General features: G+C 36.0%; 5 protein-coding genes and 1 non-coding gene across 8 annotated transcripts; 4 read left to right on the top strand and 2 right to left on the bottom strand.

Annotated features, from left to right (window-relative positions):
* The first annotated feature begins 1,592 nt into the window (after nucleotides 1-1,592).
* LOC147935147 (uncharacterized) lies at nucleotides 1,593-2,326 on the top strand. Its single transcript, XM_087472877.1, has 2 exons — nucleotides 1,593-1,831; nucleotides 1,894-2,326. The coding sequence occupies exons 1-2, from the start codon at nucleotides 1,593-1,595 to the stop codon at nucleotides 2,324-2,326; spliced, it is 672 nt and encodes a 223-aa protein (XP_087329003.1).
* Nucleotides 2,327-2,638: 312 nt separating this feature from the next.
* LOC104725369 (3-ketoacyl-CoA thiolase 5, peroxisomal) lies at nucleotides 2,639-6,370 on the top strand. Of its 2 annotated transcripts, none has more exons than XM_010444036.3 (14): nucleotides 2,639-3,030; nucleotides 3,931-3,995; nucleotides 4,086-4,170; nucleotides 4,260-4,386; nucleotides 4,482-4,580; nucleotides 4,672-4,745; nucleotides 4,836-4,943; nucleotides 5,028-5,105; nucleotides 5,195-5,327; nucleotides 5,409-5,505; nucleotides 5,587-5,710; nucleotides 5,791-5,899; nucleotides 5,986-6,069; nucleotides 6,139-6,370. In XM_010444036.3, the coding sequence occupies exons 2-14, from the start codon at nucleotides 3,961-3,963 to the stop codon at nucleotides 6,228-6,230; spliced, it is 1,245 nt and encodes a 414-aa protein (XP_010442338.2). In that variant the 5' UTR covers nucleotides 2,639-3,030; nucleotides 3,931-3,960; the 3' UTR covers nucleotides 6,231-6,370. The 2 variants fall into 2 exon arrangements, with proteins under 2 accessions (XP_010442338.2, XP_010442336.2); XM_010444034.3 differs by lacking the exon at nucleotides 2,639-3,030 and adding an exon at nucleotides 3,092-3,801.
* Nucleotides 6,227-7,487, bottom strand: LOC104725370 (sm-like protein LSM5). Of its 2 annotated transcripts, none has more exons than XM_010444037.3 (4): nucleotides 7,332-7,487; nucleotides 7,126-7,249; nucleotides 6,669-6,741; nucleotides 6,227-6,472 (listed from the first exon to the last, which is right to left on the bottom strand). In XM_010444037.3, the coding sequence occupies exons 1-4, from the start codon at nucleotides 7,363-7,365 to the stop codon at nucleotides 6,437-6,439; spliced, it is 267 nt and encodes an 88-aa protein (XP_010442339.1). In that variant the 5' UTR covers nucleotides 7,366-7,487; the 3' UTR covers nucleotides 6,227-6,436. The 2 variants fall into 2 exon arrangements, with proteins under 2 accessions (XP_010442339.1, XP_019087981.1); XM_019232436.2 differs by having other exon boundaries at nucleotides 6,441-6,541.
* A 5,488-nt stretch (nucleotides 7,488-12,975) lies between these two features.
* LOC104725368 (protein SULFUR DEFICIENCY-INDUCED 1-like) lies at nucleotides 12,976-15,461 on the top strand. Its single transcript, XM_010444033.3, has 4 exons — nucleotides 12,976-13,225; nucleotides 14,251-14,463; nucleotides 14,643-14,798; nucleotides 14,902-15,461. The coding sequence occupies exons 1-4, from the start codon at nucleotides 13,085-13,087 to the stop codon at nucleotides 15,310-15,312; spliced, it is 921 nt and encodes a 306-aa protein (XP_010442335.1). The 5' UTR covers nucleotides 12,976-13,084; the 3' UTR covers nucleotides 15,313-15,461.
* Nucleotides 15,462-16,240: 779 nt separating this feature from the next.
* LOC104725367 (pantoate--beta-alanine ligase) lies at nucleotides 16,241-18,027 on the top strand. The gene is made up of 4 exons (XM_010444032.3): nucleotides 16,241-17,023; nucleotides 17,116-17,229; nucleotides 17,315-17,446; nucleotides 17,558-18,027. Exons 1-4 carry the CDS (start codon nucleotides 16,448-16,450, stop codon nucleotides 17,678-17,680), a joined length of 945 nt encoding a protein of 314 aa, XP_010442334.1. The 5' UTR covers nucleotides 16,241-16,447; the 3' UTR covers nucleotides 17,681-18,027.
* A 333-nt stretch (nucleotides 18,028-18,360) lies between these two features.
* Nucleotides 18,361-18,446, bottom strand: TRNAM-CAU (transfer RNA methionine (anticodon CAU)). Its single transcript is given in 2 exon segments — nucleotides 18,361-18,396; nucleotides 18,409-18,446. It is a non-coding gene; the product is annotated as a tRNA-Met (tRNA).
* Nucleotides 18,447-18,455: the final 9 nt, after the last annotated feature.

Here is an 18,455-nt window from a genome sequence, read left to right as displayed (position 1 = left end):
AACGCGACAAAACTCTTTTGACTCGACCTGTTTTAGCAGAAGAGATTCAGAAGGTTTTGTTTGCAATGCCAAATGATAAATCGCCTGGTCCAGATGGGTATACGTCAGAGTTTTATAAAGCAGCTTGGAACTCTGTGGGTCACGAGTTTGTTTTGGCGGTTCAGTCGTTCTTTGTAAAAGGCTTTCTACCCAAGGGAGTCAATTCAACAATATTAGCATTGATTCCAAAAAAGTCAGAGGCAAGAGAGATGAAGGATTATAGGCCCATATCTTGCTGCAACGTTCGGTACAAGGTCATTTCAAAAATAATAGCAAATCGGTTGAAACTAGTGTTGCCAAAGTTCATAGCTGGGAATCAGTCCGCTTTTGTCAAAAATAGACTACTCATTGAGAATGTCTTACTTGCCACAGAATTGGTCAAGGATTCAATATCAAACCGTTGTGCTATTAAGATAGATATCTCAAAAGCATTTGACTCTGTTCAATGGGGGTTTTTGCACAACACACTGCTGGCGATGGAGTTTCCTCCTGAATTTGTCAAATGGATCATGCTTTGTATAACAACTCCTTCCTTCTCTGTCCAAGTTAACGGCGAACTCGCATGATTTTTCAACAGTAAATGTGGGCTAAGCCAGGGATGCTCTTTTTCTCCCTATCTTTTTGTTGTTGCTATGGATGTGCTTTCAAAAATGTTGGATAAAGCGGCGACATCACAACAGTTTGGCTATCACCCGCGATGCAAGATCATTGGCTTAACTCATCTCAGCTTTGCTGATGATCTGCTTGTATTTTCGGATGGTAGTATTCGTTCCATAGAGGGGATAGTCCAGGTATTCTTGAATTTTGCACGGCGCTCTAGTCTGTGTATCAGTATGGAATAAACAATTGTTTACCTTGCGGGGTTCTCTCCCGAAGTTCACCAAGAAATTACAGATCGATTCTCCTTTGCCGTGGGTACTCTGCCGGTTCGATACTTAGGACTTCCTCTAGTCACTAAGCGTCTCTCTACAACTGATTACCTTCCTCTCATTGAGCAAGTCAAACGACGGATTGGATCTTGGTCCGCACGTTTCCTCTCGTATGCTGGTCGCCTTAATTTAATTAGTTATGTTCTTTGGAGCATTTGTAATTTCTGGTTAGCTGCATACCGCCTTCCCCGGGAATGTATTCGAACTGTGGAGAAGATTTGTTCAGCGTATCTTTGGTCTGGAGCAGAGCTTAACACAAATAAATCCAAGGTTGCTTGGGTGGACGTCAGTAAGCCAAAAACTGAAGGGGGTTTAGGTCTGCGATCTCTGCAAGAAGCCAATGATGTGAGTTGTTTGAAGCTAATTTGGCGTATCATCTCTTGCCAGGATTCGTTGTGGGTTATATGGGTACAACAAACTCTTCTCAAGCATTCCTCTCTCTGGTCAGTTGATGCCACACAGCTGGGCTCCTAGATGTGGAAAAAGATATTGAAGTTCCGGGATGTTGCAAAACATTTTACTAAGACTACCGTCAATGATGGCCAGAGGACTTCTTTCTGGTTCGATAACTGGTCTCATTTGGGTCGTCTTATGCCTCTAGTTTGACCACGGGGAATCATTGATATGGGTATCGGTCAACACGCTACAGTTGCTGAGGCTTGGACCCGTCGTCGGAGACGCCATCGAACAACCCAACTCACTGCAGTAGAGGACGTGTTGCATACGCACTGGCTTAATCGCAATACAGAGGTAGATAAAGTTCTATGGAAAGGGAAGAATGATGAGTACAAAGCTGTTTTTTCTACTAGGGATACCTGGAATAATCTCCGTCAAGCCTCAAGTGTGGTCGGTTGGAGTAGGGGGTATGGTTCACCCATGCCACTCCAAAATTTTCTTTCTGTGTTTGGCTAGCAGTGCAAAATAGGCTGTCCACAGGGGACCGGATGATGCTCTGGAACAACGGAGCAGATGCAACCTTTGTTTTCTGTCACAATGCTCTCGAAACGAGAGACCATCTCTTTTTCTCCTGTGAGTTTACAGCTGGGCTTTGGAACAACCTTGCATCTCGCATTTACACCACTAGACACTCCACTGATTGGCAAATGGTCGTCAATACGGCTTCTTCTTCTTGGCCTCATCGGACAATTGGGTTTCTTGCGCGTTACGTTTTGCAGATCTCTGTATATTCGCTTTGGCGGGAACGGAATGACCGTCGACATGAAGCTCCTCCCATCGCACAAGCTCAGCTCATTCAACGGATTGATCGACAAATTCGAAACCAACTGCTTGCAATTCAGCTTGGAGATGATGTACGGTTTCAGGATGGATTGGGCATTTGGTTAGCATCGCGTTTTTGATTCCTCTGCTTTAATACTTAATCAGCTTTCCCTGTGGACAACAAAAAAAACTTTTAAGTTCCATGTCGCACACGATATAATAACGTTTTTTATTTTTGAATCTAATTTAACATATTTTCAAAAAAAAAAAAAAAAAAAAAAAAAAAAAAAAAAAAAAAATTGTTTTCCGAAAAATATATCAATCATGGCCTACCCACTTCTATTATTTCGGACCGAAGTCCTCAACTTCTTGAATCAGCTCTCTATTCCATTTCCATATATAGAGATATATAAAATCTATGCATAACAATGAAATTGTATCAGGGTCTAAGTGTGACGAGACCTTGACACTATTCGTGTAAAAAAAGCTCTCTACCATTGATGAAACTTTTCTTTGTAATGGATAGATAACTAGATAAGCAACAAATAAAATAGAATTAATTAGTTTTGCATGCAAGAAATCTAACAAGAAGGGAAGGTTAGGTAGCATAGAGCGATGAAAACATAAGAATGGAGGTTGGTAAGAAGAGTGGTGGAGGAGCGAAAGAGTATGTCATAAGAGTTAAATGCCAAATGCAACGTCACTTCTTTCTCTCCCATCCAACCTTCAACACTCTAATTTTTATATATAATTGTGAACAATCAGTCATCTCAACATTTGCATATTGTCTACATTCAGATTTTCATATCCTATTGGTACTCTCACCAAGCTCATCTATCGTCCGGTAAATTTCTTGACCCCTCTTCATCTATAATATTTTACGGGTCTTAGTAAATTATATAGATATTCCAATTGAACGTTTAGGAGAATAAAGTCTTAAAAAGATTATCCAAAATTACTTATAATTATCCGTAATTATTCAATTTCAATAATAGCTATCCAACACGATATATATCGTACGAAGTTAGATAATAGTCTTTAAATACTCTCTCTCTCTCTCTCTCTAGAAGTCTAAACATTCTTATCCTAACCCGAAAAAGATGATGTCTACTTGTTAAAAGTTAAAACTCTTCTCACGTGGCCCGGGTTTGGTTTGGTTTGGTTTGGTTTGGTTTATGTTGCCCATTAATAATCCGGTGACAGTCTTAGCGGTGTGAGTTTCTGTGGTGGCGTAAAATATGAAAAACATGCGATATATTTTCGTAACGCCGTTTAACTTTGTTTACGATACGACAACAAAGACAAGGTGGGCAAGGATCCTAATCACGACCAGATTAGTGAGAACGATACCCACGAGAAAAATGAGAACACTGAAGCTTCTTCTTCTTCTTCTTATACTCTATCCCTTTCCTGAAAAATCAATCAAACCCAATTGAGTTTTACACAGAAAGTTTTTGTCTTTCAATCACAAATTTTGAAGTTCAGCTTTGCAACACAAAAAACAGAGAGAATCATGGATAAAGCTGCTGAAAGACAGAAGATTTTTCTTCGTCATCTCAATCCAATTCCTTCTTCTTCTTCTTCTTCTCTTAATCATGAATCCTCTGTTCTGTCTGTAAGTTTTAGTTTGTCTTTGATCGTTTGAGTCATAGAGTTTTTATCAGACATTGAAATTGTTTGTGGAAAAGATGATCACAAGTTTGTTTTGTGTGTTCTTCTGACTTGAATCTTTCTTTATGTTTAGCCTGTGAATTGTGCTTCTGAGGTTTCTCCAATGGCTGCTTTTGGAGACGACATTGTGATTGTAGCGTAAGTCCTCCAAACTCAGTTGCTTCACATTCACTTACATTTTAAGGTTTCTTTGTTTTCTTGATTCTTCTGAGACTACTTCTTCTTCAGGGCATATCGTACCGCCATTTGCAAAGCGAAACGTGGAGGTTTTAAAGACACTCTTCCAGATGATCTTCTAGCTTCTGTTCTCAAGGTACATCAATTAAAAAACCTTGCTCAGACATGGATTTAGTAACTAGTATCTGTGATTTCTCATGCTCCATATGTTTTGGTTCAAATTAGGCTGTAGTGGAAAGAACATCTTTGGATCCAAGTGAAGTTGGTGATATCGTTGTTGGTACGGTTTTAGCTCCCGGTTCTCAGAGAGCAATGGAATGTAGAGTTGCAGCTTATTTTGCTGGTTTCCCTGGTACTTCAAAATCAAAATTACATTCTTACATTGGAAGATCATAGACAAACAAATTTGTTGATGAGTTGCTTTACTCTTCTTTTACGACGAGGTAGACACCGTGCCAATCAGAACTGTTAACCGACAATGCTCATCTGGACTACAAGCAGTTGCTGATGTTGCTGCTTCTATTAGAGCCGGATATTACGACATCGGTAATAAGCAGCTTTATCATTTTTTTTTAGTCTCTAGCTGGCTACTTGTCTAGGCCTCGAGATTGATTATCTCTGTTGTGAACTGCAACAGGTATTGGTGCTGGAGTGGAGTCAATGTCAACTGATAGTATGCCTGGTGGCGGCTTTCAAACCTCTAATCCAAGAGTACGTTGTCTCAATGATTCTATTTATTAAGTCTACTCAACAAGAACAGTTGTTTTGTAATGACTTTTGTAAACTCCTAAATGGGAACAGGCACTAGAATTCCCAAAAGCCCGTGATTGTTTGCTACCAATGGGAGTTACTTCTGAAAACGTTGCAGAAAGATATGGTATCACAAGACAAGAGCAAGATATGGCTGCGGTTAGTTTACCTACTCTCTTCACTTTTTTTTTTTTTGGTTTCTTTCTAAATTCATATAAGTAATGATTGATCAGTAATCAACAGGTTGAGTCTCACAAGCGTGCTGCAGCTGCGATCGCATCTGGTAAACTCAAGGATGAAATCATTCCTGTTGCTACCAAGGTAAGAAACAAGAAAGCTCCTGATCAACGTCTTTTAAAACCCTTTTGTTAGAGATTGATTTCTCAATGAACGATATTGTTCCTTAACAGATTGTGGACCCTGAGACTAAAGCAGAGAAGGCAATCGTTGTATCTGTTGATGATGGTGTGCGTCCAAACTCAAACATGGCAGATTTGGCAAAGCTGAAGACTGTCTTTAAAAAGGATGGTTCCACCACAGCTGGTGAGAAATATGTTTCCACATTTCATTGACAAAAGTGAGATCATGGTTTGGAGCATTTGTTTATGTATGTGAATTGTGTAGGCAATGCTAGTCAGATTAGTGATGGTGCTGGAGCTGTACTGCTAATGAAGAGAAGTCTTGCAATGAAGAAGGGACTTCCCATTCTTGGAGTATTAAGGTATAAATGAATATGGAGAGACTTTTATGTAAATTTTGATGGTTTAAGAAACCGAGCAAATCTGATTCCTGGACAATGCAGGAGTTTTGCTGTAACTGGTGTGGATCCATCTGTAATGGGCATCGGTCCAGCTGTCGCCATACCCGCTGCAACTAACCTCGCAGGGCTCAACGTCAGCGATATTGATCTATTTGAGATCAATGAGGTAGTGAAATGTGTTTCACAGTAGTTGTTGTCTGTTTCGGAATTATCCTTACTTATGAATCTCTCCACTGTTAAAAACAGGCATTTGCATCTCAATATGTGTACAGTTGTAAGAAGCTAGATCTAGATATGGAAAAGGTCAATGTTAATGGAGGAGCCATTGCTATTGGCCATCCTCTGGGTGCTACAGGTTACTACTTATGCAAGCTTTGCGTGAAAAAGATAATAATATGCAAGATGTGTATAGGCTAATAGAGTTTGTCTCTCTATGTACAGGAGCTCGATGTGTTGCAACATTGTTGCACGAGATGAAGCGGAGAGGGAAGGATTGCCGCTTTGGAGTAATCTCAATGTGCATAGGTATATATTCAGAGTTTGCATAGGCTCCATAATTATAGTGATCTTATGCATAAAATGTATATGTAACAGGGACTGGTATGGGAGCTGCAGCTGTTTTTGAGAGGGGAGACTCTGTTGATAACTTGTCCAACGCTAGAGTGGCTAATGGGGAAGGTCATTAGAGCAATGTAAAGAGCTTGAATAAGTAGAAGCAACGTGTCTAACAAATATGATGCTTTAGCTCTCTTTCACAACAATGTTGAACAATGAAAACTTTGTCATTCAGAGTTTAGAAATCAACTACTACTCTTCTGTGAACAAAGTGTTAATCTAAAACCAAAAGTTACATCCTTCCTCACACAATTCTGAACACACAAAGCAGCAAATCTCATTCTCCATCGTCAGGAGAGCCCCCTGGCACCAGCTACATCACAAACAAATTTTAAAAACCAGGTTCTTAGCATTTCGACAATTAAAATGGTCAACGGTTTATCTAAAGATAGATGAAAGAAATCACAAGGGAGTGAGTTTATACAGCGTATGGCTAGTTTGGCTACTGTTAGAATAAGTAACCAATTTCAGTTTCGGAAGATATAGATAAATGGGTGTATTTGACTTACAATAGCTATGTTATTTCCATTGAGCAGGATCTGATCAAGCTTTGTAACCCGTCTTCCTTCAGCTGTAATCTCACTGCACAACAGATGCTTAAATTAGTAACACACTCTCGTTACATCTCAATAGAGAATCTGATACAGCAAAAACTTGAGATCCCATCTCCAAAGCAACAGGAGTTTAAAATCATTAAATCACTAATCTACATACAAGAAAAGAAGAAAAAAAACTCGTATCACCAAAACGACACATGAATCAGTCTAAATGGTCTCTATATATAAACACAATGAAGGTCATTCATCAGCAAAGCAATTAACAAAATCCAAAGCCTAGGTGGGTTCTGGGTTCTGCATTATCAAACCTATAGGTCAACATCTCTATGTTTCACCTCCTAAAGCATATAGCAAAAAAAATCGAATTCCAAAGATGAAGAAGAAAAACCCTAAAAAAGAAGAGACTTACTACTCGGTGACATCTTCAAGGACCATGTTGACATAAACATCAAATCCTTTGAGGGTACCAACGAGCTCCTTATCTCCTTTCATTATAACCCATATCTTCGATCCTATGCACCTATCGATTAGCTCTGCACAAACACACACAAACCCAAATCGCTCAACAAAATTGGTGGTACCAAAATCGCAGATCCAGACTATTGAAATCCATACCTGATGGAAGAAGCTGCGAAGGATTGTTCGCCATGAGGAAGGGAACAGTGCGACAAGTGAAAGGGTTTTTTTTTTTTTTTTTTTCTTCTCTGCTTCAAAAGGCTTTTCGATTTTTTAGGGTATGTTTAGCTAACAAATCGTACAGTGTTTTTACTTTAAAGTAATTTCCAAGAAACCCCTCAAACTTTATCATTCTTTTAAATTTGACTTTTTATTATAGAATGTTATATCTAAACCTTTTAACTCCCTAATATAAATGTATCCAATCAATCAAGTCTCAATTTTTTTTTTTTTATAAACCCTCTCGGCTACTCCAGTCAAGACGCACTGAAGTGCTAGATAGTGGACTTCTCCTTGCTGGATTGCCTGAATCCGAGTTTGGAATGCTTTTCAATTAGACCTTGAATGGTAGTAAATTCTACAATAGTTTTTGTATTTTGTTTTTGAAAATCTATTTATTCACCAATCAAGATTTTAGCCTAAATAGATTACCTAAGAAATAGGAAAACTAGTTTTTGGTTTTCTTTAAAATCCTTAATAGAAACCAAAATCCACCTAATTATAAATTTTAAGAAAACACTCACGACATTTCTCATTTTCTTTTTTTTGCAAAAACTAAAAACCAAAAAACATAATCTAAAAACTATTTTAAAACCCACTACCATTCATGGCCTTAATATATAGAAGTATTTGGATCGTCTGTTACCAGAATACCATATAAACTATCATTACCGAAGCTTAGATCCAGACTTCCCATATAATTGTTGTCAAAATGTTCCTCGGATAGCTGATAGCTAATTAATTACAACCTTTCCATGCACTTTCTTCACTATCACTAGACCACGTCCATGTGGGCTATCAAGTCTCAAATTTTGAATCTAAGAAGATTAAAACCTTTGCTTAGTTGATTTCTTGCATTGAGATAACACATACGATACTAGACTATTAATATAATCTTGGCACACATGTTAACAAGTCCACTTATAGTAGTCGAGAAGAAAAAAAGAAACTCTCCTAAACCATCTTGCCCTTGCTATTGTTTAAGGACTTCACTTACATGTTTCATGTTTGCCATTCATTAATTACTTTTGTCTACTGAAATAGGCATTTCTTATACGCATCTATCTGAAAACATGGTGTTCCAATGTATCAGCTCCAAGATTTGGAGAATAATGTTTTATTTTCCCCCTAGTGGTCGAATTGCTCCCAATTTGGTTCACCAAGATCTAATAACTATGTTCTCTGGCCAGCATTGTTGCCACGACTCACGTACTGTCTGGTAGATCCGCAAAAAACTTTACCATAGATAAAAAAAAAAATCCATATAAGTAAAATATAAGAAATATATATATATGTATGGGAATATAAAAAGTGTGAATTTCAAAATTCGAAGCACAGTGTCTACTTTGGTTTAAGACTTAGCAACAAAAGGATGAAATTGTCTTTCTGATTAAATAATTAATGGAGAACAAAATATAAGTATCAATAAGTAGATGGGAACAATATGTAACACATTATTTAAGTGCAACTATGAAAATATAAGATGGATTTTTAAAGTTGGTAGGAAAGAAAGAACTGAACTTTAAAAGTGAATCGTGACAAAAAAAAAAAAAAAAAAAGAGAAAAGAGAAGTATATACTCACTCTTTAGCATCTATAAGACGTTTTAAAATATATTATATTTAAGCTTAGAATGTTAAACTTGTACTTTTTAAAAATAAGTTTTTGTATACATTATAAATATTTAAACAAAAAAGAAGAGTATAAAAATATTCAAAGTAATTACTCGAAATAAATGATGAGTTCCCAATCAAATTTTAACTGAGGATCAGACTTCAGAGTCGGCCTTACTAATACATTGATCAAGTCTCTCTTTTGTGATTTCACTGGTTCAGCCCCGCGGCTCATACCTAGGGCGAGAGGGGCAATGGCCATGGAACAAAAAAAAAAAAATTTAAATATATTAAGCAAATGGGGACCAGAAAAAAAAAGAAAAAAAAATTATGTTAGAAAAGGGGTCCTAAAAAATTATATACCTAGGACAAAAAAAAATTTGAGACGGGGCTGCACTAGTTTGTCGGCAACACACAGTTCTGGTTATATATTAATCGTCAAGGCACAGAAGAAGCAAGAAGATCCAGTGAGGGCAGCTCTGAGAGCAAACAAATCATGCATGACTTACACATATGTTTTAGTGCGCCACAGACACACACACACGCTGTTTCAGTTGATATGGTTCATCATATAATGTTGCTTGTGTTCATGAATTCAACCCAAAAGCAAATGAAGGACAATGGACGACAAAAAGAGAATAAAATTAAGGAAGATAAGTTAAGATGACTTGTTCAGTTAATTCGAATGTATTCCACTAGCTAAAATAATTCAAAGTATTAACCAAAAAAAAACCTTAAATAAAGAAAAGTAATTGAACAAGTTATTAATAATTTAGTACTATAATATGTAAGCATCCATACTATAAGACTAAGTTATGCAGGAAAACTTGAATAGACTAAAGCAAACCAAATCAACCTTGAATATAGCTATTAAACCGTCTTGATTCATATAATCTCTCCGCTAGTTTCGGATTTATAAAAAATATTCAATATTGACTTATAACTAAGCCACGAGTCCGCAAAAGTTATCAGTGTTGCCTGCCTTATTGCCGATGGTCCCCATGTGTATGAGTTAAACGGCAAGTCTTGTAACCTAGTGAATGATGCTTAAGTATGCTGTCCAGATTCATTACGTTTTGGCTCATTATTGTATTCGCCACATAACGAGTGAGAGTGACGATGATTCGTTACTTGTTTTAATATTATTATTGATTGTCGCAACCACTTAGATATTTTTATTCACATAATCCTTTTAAATGATTCCAATGACGATTGGATAATTGAAATCAGATAATGAAGTTTTTGGGTACTTTTTTTTTGTGTGGTAATGAGATCGAAATGCCTTCCACTACTTTAACCTGGATGGAATCTATTACTTCTCGGTGTAACTGGATACTTAGGCGGTGAATGGCAGCACTTAAACCGGACGGAATTTGACTGTAACGGGACAGATCAAACAAAATATACCAATCACACAAATATCACGTATTTGTTGAAAAACGCACAAACACAATGTATAATATATACATAATAAAAATATGTAGATTTTGGTTGTTTTTCTCTTCAGAAAATAGTACGGTCTACTTACATTAAAATAGAAGAGGGTAGAAGTGTTTAAAGTACGGTTTTCCCTTTTTTTTTAAAAAAAAATTCTTTAATATATGGGAAGATATACACATATATATAATACCATTCTTTACATAAACATATAATTTTTTATTTTACTTGATTTAAAATATATACATCAAATAATTAAACATTTACTTTTAATAAATTGGGTATTTAAAGTTCATAAATGCATGAAAATGTTTTTCTTAAACCCAAAACAAATAATAATTACAACTATATAAAATGTTAATATATCAATCTATAATTTGTAATATGGACTATTTGTTATCTTTTTCTATCATTCAATAATTTAGTTGTGTAAAGTAAGTAAATCTTTCACCAATTATCAATTATTATGTACTATTTAATTTTTCTAACGACACTTGTCTCGCAAATATATTTCTCCCGCACGAACTGCAGCGCACTGTTAAATCGTTTTCCTGCACAACTAAATCCACTGTCATCAGAGTAAAATAATGAACAGAAAATTAAAACTATTCTCATATCAATTTTTTTTACCAGTCAGCAAAAACAAAAGAGAGAATTTAAGCTGAATAATAGAGTACACAATTTTACATTTTTACTCTACAAAGTAATAGTATCCAAATTTACTCTAGTTAAGTATTGTGATTGTGATGGACAAATTCGTCAACGGTTTTGTTTACTCTTTTTTTTTAAAGCAGACAATAAAACGAAACGAGCCAACTCTATTTATATATATAAGTGGTTTATAGTTGTTGGTCCATAACGGTTTTTAATTACTTTTTCCTTGAATCTGTGATAAATTTCTTTTCTTTTTAGGGAAAGGCGAGTGATTTCAGATAAGTAAAAAAGTAAAGTACATACTTCAAAAAATAGTGAAATAACACGATCATATATATAAGACTACAATTTTAAACTGATATTTAAATTATTGAAGGTCAAAATCAACAAAAAAAAGAAGAAGATCTGAGCTACAAACGGAGAACATTGAAACAACATACATGAAACATGATAACAAATTTTTATGTATACATATTCGACGAAATCCGTCGGTGAGAAGGTTTGACGAAGACATTGTGACATAAAATAAATTGTTGTGGCACCATGTGTCCCGCGGCGGGTCTGCCCTGGACTCCTGCCCGCCTCTTGGATGCGTTCTATCCATGTCTAGTAGGAAGAGAGTATAGAAGTTATATGTCTCCTTTATTATTTGAAAAAAAAAAACTGACATTTTAAAATTTCTAATATCAACAAAATTATATGGAATATGTCCATTAAAATTTAGAATTTTTGTCCTAGGTTAATGTATGTTTACAAACCCAATATTAAAGTTGTCATTTATATTAATTTTGAAAACCTAGTTTTTTTTACAACAAATAGATTTACCTAGAATTAAAACTAGTATTACATAGCTTAGATTCCATTTATATTATATATTATTTCATGGAATAACATATTCGAGTATATTATTTATTCCAATCTTAATTATTCCAATCTTAATTTTAAATGAATAAATATGTATATCTAGGTATAAAGAGAGATGATGCTTGTTTTGGGCCATATGCTCAAATGAGATACATAAATTTTGTTTCACACACAATCCGTTACAATATATTTAGGGATTTGTCGCTAAAATTGTTCCGTTTATATATTAACATGCATGACAAATTCCCTCGATAAAATTGGAAACAACCATTTTTTGTTGTAAAATATTCCAGTTGTTGAAAGGAAACGCAAGTATAAAGGTCAGCTGCAACAGCGTCTCAATGTTGACAATTTAGAATGTAAATGAAGTAACAAATTTATACATGAACAGTGTCAGACGTCGTCAAAGAACAACGATGTAATTTTGTTCCAAATATTTTTTTTTCCAACCAAATTTTTAATTTATTAAAAAAAAACTCCAAAATTAGTTGTCCAAACAGGAGGGTAAGAGTTTACAAAAAAAGTTTCAGAATTTAAGGATCTTGAATAACGGACAAAACAGTATACATTTACGTTGGACTCTCGTGGGATCCTGATCAAGGTGAAGTAAGAGAAAAATATTCTGAGCAAAAAGAAATCTTCCGGCAGATTCGAAAAAGCGGGTCAATTTTAAACAAAACGATTTCGTGCATTCTCTTATACAATTTCGTGTTAGAATTTATAATTCCAATCAAAGTTAGAATTGACCAGTTTACAGATTTGTAATATATGCAAAGAGAGAGAGAAAAAAATCTTTTGGTGGTTTACAACTTAATATAAAAAACACCCAAAAATGTATATATGTACATATTTTTTTGGGTATTAAGGAAGACACCAAAACTGTAGAAAGAGACAGTGACAATAGTAAAAGAACACGTTTTGCTCGTTCACCTACGTGGTAAGAAGTCTTCAGGTGACGTGGCAGTTCCATTGAACAGAGACGAGATATCGACCCAATTCATTTCTTACAGTTACAAACGTATGCATATATATGATTTAGTTCACAAGTTGTTGTCTCTCACAGCCTCTCAACAGAAATCTGTAAACTTAATTGTTCAGAAAGAGAAAAGTGAGAGAGAAGCAAAAGATGGAGAGAAGCTTGAAGAAGACGAAGAGCAATAATAACAACTCAATAAAGAGTAATACGATGAAAGATGATGAAATGTTTCATGTGATTCATAAAGTTCCTAGTGGCGATACTCCCTATGTCAAAGCCAAACATGCTCAGGTCTAGATTCTTCTTCTTCTTCTTTGAGGTTTTTTTGTGTTTTTTTTTTTGGGTTCATGAATCGAATCTCAAAAGATTAATCAATTACTCATTCTTACTCTTTTTTGTGTGTGTGTGTGTGTGTGTGTTATATCACTCATTCGTATATGCTAGTTTCCTTAACTTTCACTTATTTTTAGAGTAATTGCAATAAATGATTATGTTAATCGGTTATTTGTTACTTGTTAGTACTTGTTAATTAATCTCGTGTTGAAAAGAGTATAATTTTATTTGGTAACTAAAAAGCATAATTTTTGCGTGTCTTTTTTGTAAATATGATGCGCTGTTTTAGATAATAGTAACACGCTTTTCATATAAAACACGCGTGATAAATGTAAAAATTCTATTACCACCATATTTTTGTAAATCCCCTTTGTTTTCCTGTTATCTTTGAGAAAAAAAATATTATTACCAAAGTCTTATGGATATCAAAAGTAGCTATGTTAATTTGTATGAATTTTGGATTGAAATGTCATTGTATATTTTGCTTGAAATGTTGACAAAAAAAAACGAGATTATTGTTAAGAGTTCTTGCAAAAAGGAAAAAAAATTAGCAAGGAAGTTAGGTATAAAAAGACAATTGTCGTACTGTAATTGTCTTTTTCTCTTTTCCTTTTTTTTTTTGGTTAAAAAGTGAAATTTGATTAAATCGACAGAAAAAAATAAACCTATTTTTAGCTGATTAGGCACCAACACAAAAGGTTCAAATTTATAGCCAAGATGGTGCGGTGTGCGTATGAGAGTCACTAGTTACACCGACCGAACGAACCAGATTCTCGCATCAATATTTGCGTTTACTTTTCCTCAGAATGGTGCAAATAAGTTGTCACTTCTCAAATAATATTCTTCTTTACATTTTATATTGGCCAATCACATTACCTCATAATTGCTCAAATACATTAGTAATTTAATATATTTTCAGATGAGTATGGCCTTAAGCAAGGTTTCAAATAATTAACAGTATGGCTTAATAATGTTGGTTACAGTTGATAGAGAAGAACCCGGAGATGGCCATAGTGTGGTTTTGGAAAGCCATTAACACAGGAGACAGAGTAGACAGTGCTCTCAAGGACATGGCTGTAGTAATGAAACAACTTGACCGTTCTGAAGAAGCCATCGAAGCCATCAAATCTTTCCGTCCTCGTTGTTCCAAAAACTCCCAAGATTCCCTCGACAACGTCCTCATCGACTTATACAAGGTCTTACTATAACCATACATTTATCAACTTGCACTCTAACATAAAGTTGTATATATATAGTCTTGTAGTCATTGAGGTGTATAGACCATGCATTGATGCATAGATTGATTTTTTTTTCGCTAGACGAATATTCAAAGACGCTTTCAAATATTCTAAGATTAGTATCTTACAATGAACAGAAATGTGGAAGAATGGAGGAGCAAGTTGAGTTATTGAAGAGGAAACTGAGGCAGATCTATCAAGGGGAGGCTTTTAATGGTAAACCCACCAAGACCGCTCGCTCTCACGGCAAAAAGTTTCAAGTGACCGTTCAACAAGAAATCTCAAGATTACTGGTAACTAAATTTTTAATTTTACCATCTCGAACTCTTCGTCTAGTTTCGCTTGTGTTTCCTTTTCCGCGATGAACTGATGGATTCAATTGGAATTTATAAACAGGGGAACTTGGGGTGGGCATATATGCAACAAGCTAAGTACTTGTCAGCAGAAGCGGTATACAGAAAAGCTAAGATGGTGGACCCAGACGCTAACAAATCGTGCAACCTAGCGATGTGCCTTATCAAACAAGGCAGGTTTGACGAGGGAAGATCGGTTCTTGACGAGGTTCTCGAGTCTAGGGTTTTGGGTGCAGATGATTGTAGGACAAGGCAACGAGCCGATGAGCTTTTGAGTGAACTAGAGGCTTCACTACCACGTAGGCGAGATGCTGAGATGGAGGATGTCTTGGGAAATATCTTAGACGATGACTTTGTTCTTGGGCTTGAACAGATGACATCCACTAGTTTCAAATCTAAGAGACTCCCAATCTTCGAACAGATTTCGTCTTTTAGAAATCAATTAGTTTGCTAGTTAATTCATTTTGTGTTTCGTATGTATCATATTATATAGCTTTTCTGCTTCATAGGTTTGATGGGTTGGTAAATAAATGTGTTATGTTCTCCTTTGTAACTATGTATATACAACAACAATAATGGGAACGAAGTCATTTAAATCCCTAAGTTTTTGTGAAATCTCTTAATATTCGGATTAAAAAGATTGTGAGAATAAAAACCATGAAAATTTTATGGTTCACTCGATATCTCCTCTACAAAGGACCACACAAGTTCTCATTGCAATTTGCATTGCTCGATTTGGGGTGAGCCGACAAGCAGAAGCGGCCGTAGAATATAACTATTAATTTGAGGGCATTTCTATCTATAGTACAATATGACCTTTTTATGTTTATCGTATGGACCAAAAACTTTCCGTTTCAGGTTGCCCACCAGTGATGAGGACCACTGCAACTTGCTACAACTTTCATTTCTCTATAAAGATACTCTCTATCAACGTAAAGAAGATCTACAAGCTTTGGTTACAAATACGGATCTCGAATTCAAAAAGCTTTTCAAAACATCTAAAGCAAAGAAGCTAGAAATTGATTGTATACTATATATATTAATATTGGTCATCTTGCTTGGATGAGCGAAAGTGAAATGACTGCTTTTAATAATTGTCAAAATTATAACTCATGTCATTCATTTGCAGGCCTGTTCATTTGTTGCGCATATGTGATGTTGTATCAAGCAAGATTAGCCACTAAAAATATGTTCCCAAAAAAAACAATTATTCAGAGATCGAAGAGATCAACTGAAATCAAGATTGAACGATCGAGAGAAACTAACAAAAATTAGGAAAATCATGAAAATCGAGAAAGATCTAAAAGTTTACGAATATTTATATTTATTTTTAAATATACATTTATGCTTATGTTAATTTAAGAAATTTATTCCATCTCTTTATCGTAATGTACATTGTATTCCATGACTTGTCAACAAACTCGGTTCAAGAAATCTACCCAACATTAAACCGGAATACTGAATTACTGATTACTCTATGATCGGTTAACTCTGGTTTGCTTTTATTTCGGTTGGATAATTTAAATTCATTTTCATCTTCACGAGAACACATTTGTGAGAACTGAGAAGACGATCTCAATTCTGCGACAATGGAACCAGAAGTAATCAGAGACAAAGAAGCAATGAGAAGATGGTCACGAGCCATGAGATCACAAGGCAAGACCATTGGTTTAGTACCCACAATGGGTTACCTCCACGAAGGTCACTTATCTCTCGTTCGCCAATCCCTAACCCTCGCCGACGTCACCGTCGTCTCAATCTACGTCAACCCAGGCCAATTCTCACCTACGGAAGATCTCTCCACATACCCATCTGATTTCTCCGGCGATCTCGTTAAACTCGCTGCTATTTCCGGTGGTAAAGTCGTCGTCTTTAACCCGGGTAACCTCTATGACTACGGCGGCGGTGAGAGGAAGAAGGTAAACAACGGTGGTGGTGGTGGTGGTGGTGGGAGGGTTGTGAGTTGTGTTGAGGAAGGTGGTGGGTTAGGTCATGAGACTTGGATTAGGGTTGAGAGATTAGAGAAAGGTTTGTGTGGGAAGAGTAGGCCTGTGTTCTTTAGAGGTGTTGCTACAATTGTAACCAAGCTTTTTAATATCGTTGAGCCTGATGTTGCTGTGTTTGGTAAGAAGGATTATCAACAATGGCGGATTATACAGAGAATGGTGAGTATTGGAACGTTTCTGTTTTGTTTTAGGAAATGATTTTGAAGCACAATCTCATCACAAAGATTTGGCTTTGTCTCTTGTTTATGTAGGTTCGAGATCTTGATTTTGGGATAGAGATTGTAGGATCAGATATAGCTAGAGAAAAAGATGGGCTTGCTATGAGTTCTAGAAATGTGCGTCTTTCAGATGAAGAACGGCAAAGGGTAAAGTAAAAGATTCTAGCATTTGAAAACAAGGATCAAGAAAGTGGCTTGCTTTGCTTATGTTGCTTGGTTCATTATGTGGTAGGCTTTGTCTATAAGTAGGTCACTGGCCATGGCTAAAGCTTCTGTAGCAAAAGGGCAAACCAGTTGTGTAGAGCTTAAGGATATGATTATTCAACAACTTGTTGGATCTAATGGACGGGTCGATTATGTCGAGGTAAGCATGTTATCATGTTGGTATTGGATTTGAGTTGTTGTTTGGATCAAGCTGTACACATACCTACCATTCAGTTTTGATGTGAGGAATGTGATTGTGTATATTATACAGATTGTTGACCAAGAAACTCTTGAAGGAGTTGAAGAGATAAAGAGTGGAGTAGTGGTTTGTGTTGCTGCTTGGTTTGGAACGGTCAGGCTTATAGACAACATTGAGATCGATATCTCTCTCTAGATCTCACTGCCTGCATTCAAATTTTATGACAAAAACTTGGAAGCTTCGAAGGTAATGAGTTTTGAACTAACTGGAATGAATGGAAAAAAAAAAACTCCATGTGGAATGATGAAAAATCAACGTAAAGTATCAGCTTCACCATGTTTTTGTGCAAGAGACAGGTGGAAAGCAGGAAACTATGTTTGCAAATTCTGAATGTCTCCTTTTTCCATCGCAAACCCGAGTGTTTGAGTTTTGATTGTACACAGAGCTTTGTTATACCCTAATAATTGAGAGACCCGTCTGAAGGGGACCATGAGCATCAAATAACTCAGGAATGGTATCACATAATTCAATCACTTTGACAAGCTCTTGTACAAAAGCTATATGCTATTTTTAACGCATATAGACATATCCAAAGTCCAAAACCAAAAAGCACACACTTGACAAACTCTTTTAGCATTCTTGATTAAGCAAATGTCCGCTCTTCACAAATGGTGTTCTCAAAACACCCAAAAGACATAAAAGACCAGTTACACAAAGAGTCCAGATATTAAATGCCTACTAAAACAAAGCAAGAGAAAACACAAGAACAGTCGAGAATCAGTTGAGGTCATCATCTACAAAGAGATCCTGAAACAGAAATCAAATTACTTTTGCTCCTTCTCACCAATTCAAAGAAAGGTAAAAAAAAAACGATTTGGGGTGAGAGAGGCTCGAACTCTCGACCTCAGGATTACTCAGATAGCTATGAGACCTACGCGCTAGCCAACTGCGCCACCACCCCAATTGTTTG

Source organism: Camelina sativa, chromosome 11, assembly GCF_030686135.1.
Source record: "Camelina sativa cultivar CO46 ecotype springtype chromosome 11, ASM3068613v1".
Lineage (NCBI taxonomy): Eukaryota > Viridiplantae > Streptophyta > Magnoliopsida > Brassicales > Brassicaceae > Camelina > Camelina sativa.
The sequence above is the reverse complement of the archived record's forward strand: the minus strand, read 5'-3'. Positions and strand labels throughout refer to the sequence as shown.

Excerpts from the sequence above, each read along its gene's own strand:
- LOC147935147 (XM_087472877.1), top strand. The coding sequence starts at position 1,593 with ATGGGTATCGGTCAACACGCTACAGTTGCTGAGGCTTGGACCCGTCGT. Across the intron at positions 1,832-1,893 it reads GTGGTCGGTTGGAGTAGGGG|GCTGTCCACAGGGGACCGGA; the intron begins GTATGGTTCACC and ends AGTGCAAAATAG.
- LOC104725369 (XM_010444034.3), top strand. The coding sequence starts at position 3,700 with ATGGATAAAGCTGCTGAAAGACAGAAGATTTTTCTTCGTCATCTCAAT. Across the intron at positions 4,387-4,481 it reads TTATTTTGCTGGTTTCCCTG|ACACCGTGCCAATCAGAACT; the intron begins GTACTTCAAAAT and ends ACGACGAGGTAG. Across the intron at positions 4,746-4,835 it reads TTCAAACCTCTAATCCAAGA|GCACTAGAATTCCCAAAAGC; the intron begins GTACGTTGTCTC and ends AAATGGGAACAG.
- LOC104725370 (XM_010444037.3), bottom strand. The coding sequence starts at position 7,365 with ATGGCGAACAATCCTTCGCAGCTTCTTCCATCAG. Across the intron at positions 6,742-7,125 it reads CTTGAAGATGTCACCGAGTA|TGAGATTACAGCTGAAGGAA; the intron begins GTAAGTCTCTTC and ends TCTGTTGTGCAG. Across the intron at positions 6,473-6,668 it reads ATGGAAATAACATAGCTATT|CTGGTGCCAGGGGGCTCTCC; the intron begins GTAAGTCAAATA and ends TTTGTGATGTAG.
- LOC104725368 (XM_010444033.3), top strand. The coding sequence starts at position 13,085 with ATGGAGAGAAGCTTGAAGAAGACGAAGAGCAATAATAACAACTCAATA. Across the intron at positions 13,226-14,250 it reads TCAAAGCCAAACATGCTCAG|TTGATAGAGAAGAACCCGGA; the intron begins GTCTAGATTCTT and ends TGTTGGTTACAG. Across the intron at positions 14,799-14,901 it reads AAGAAATCTCAAGATTACTG|GGGAACTTGGGGTGGGCATA; the intron begins GTAACTAAATTT and ends ATTTATAAACAG.
- LOC104725367 (XM_010444032.3), top strand. The coding sequence starts at position 16,448 with ATGGAACCAGAAGTAATCAGAGACAAAGAAGCAATGAGAAGATGGTCA. Across the intron at positions 17,024-17,115 it reads GGCGGATTATACAGAGAATG|GTTCGAGATCTTGATTTTGG; the intron begins GTGAGTATTGGA and ends TTGTTTATGTAG. Across the intron at positions 17,447-17,557 it reads GACGGGTCGATTATGTCGAG|ATTGTTGACCAAGAAACTCT; the intron begins GTAAGCATGTTA and ends TATATTATACAG.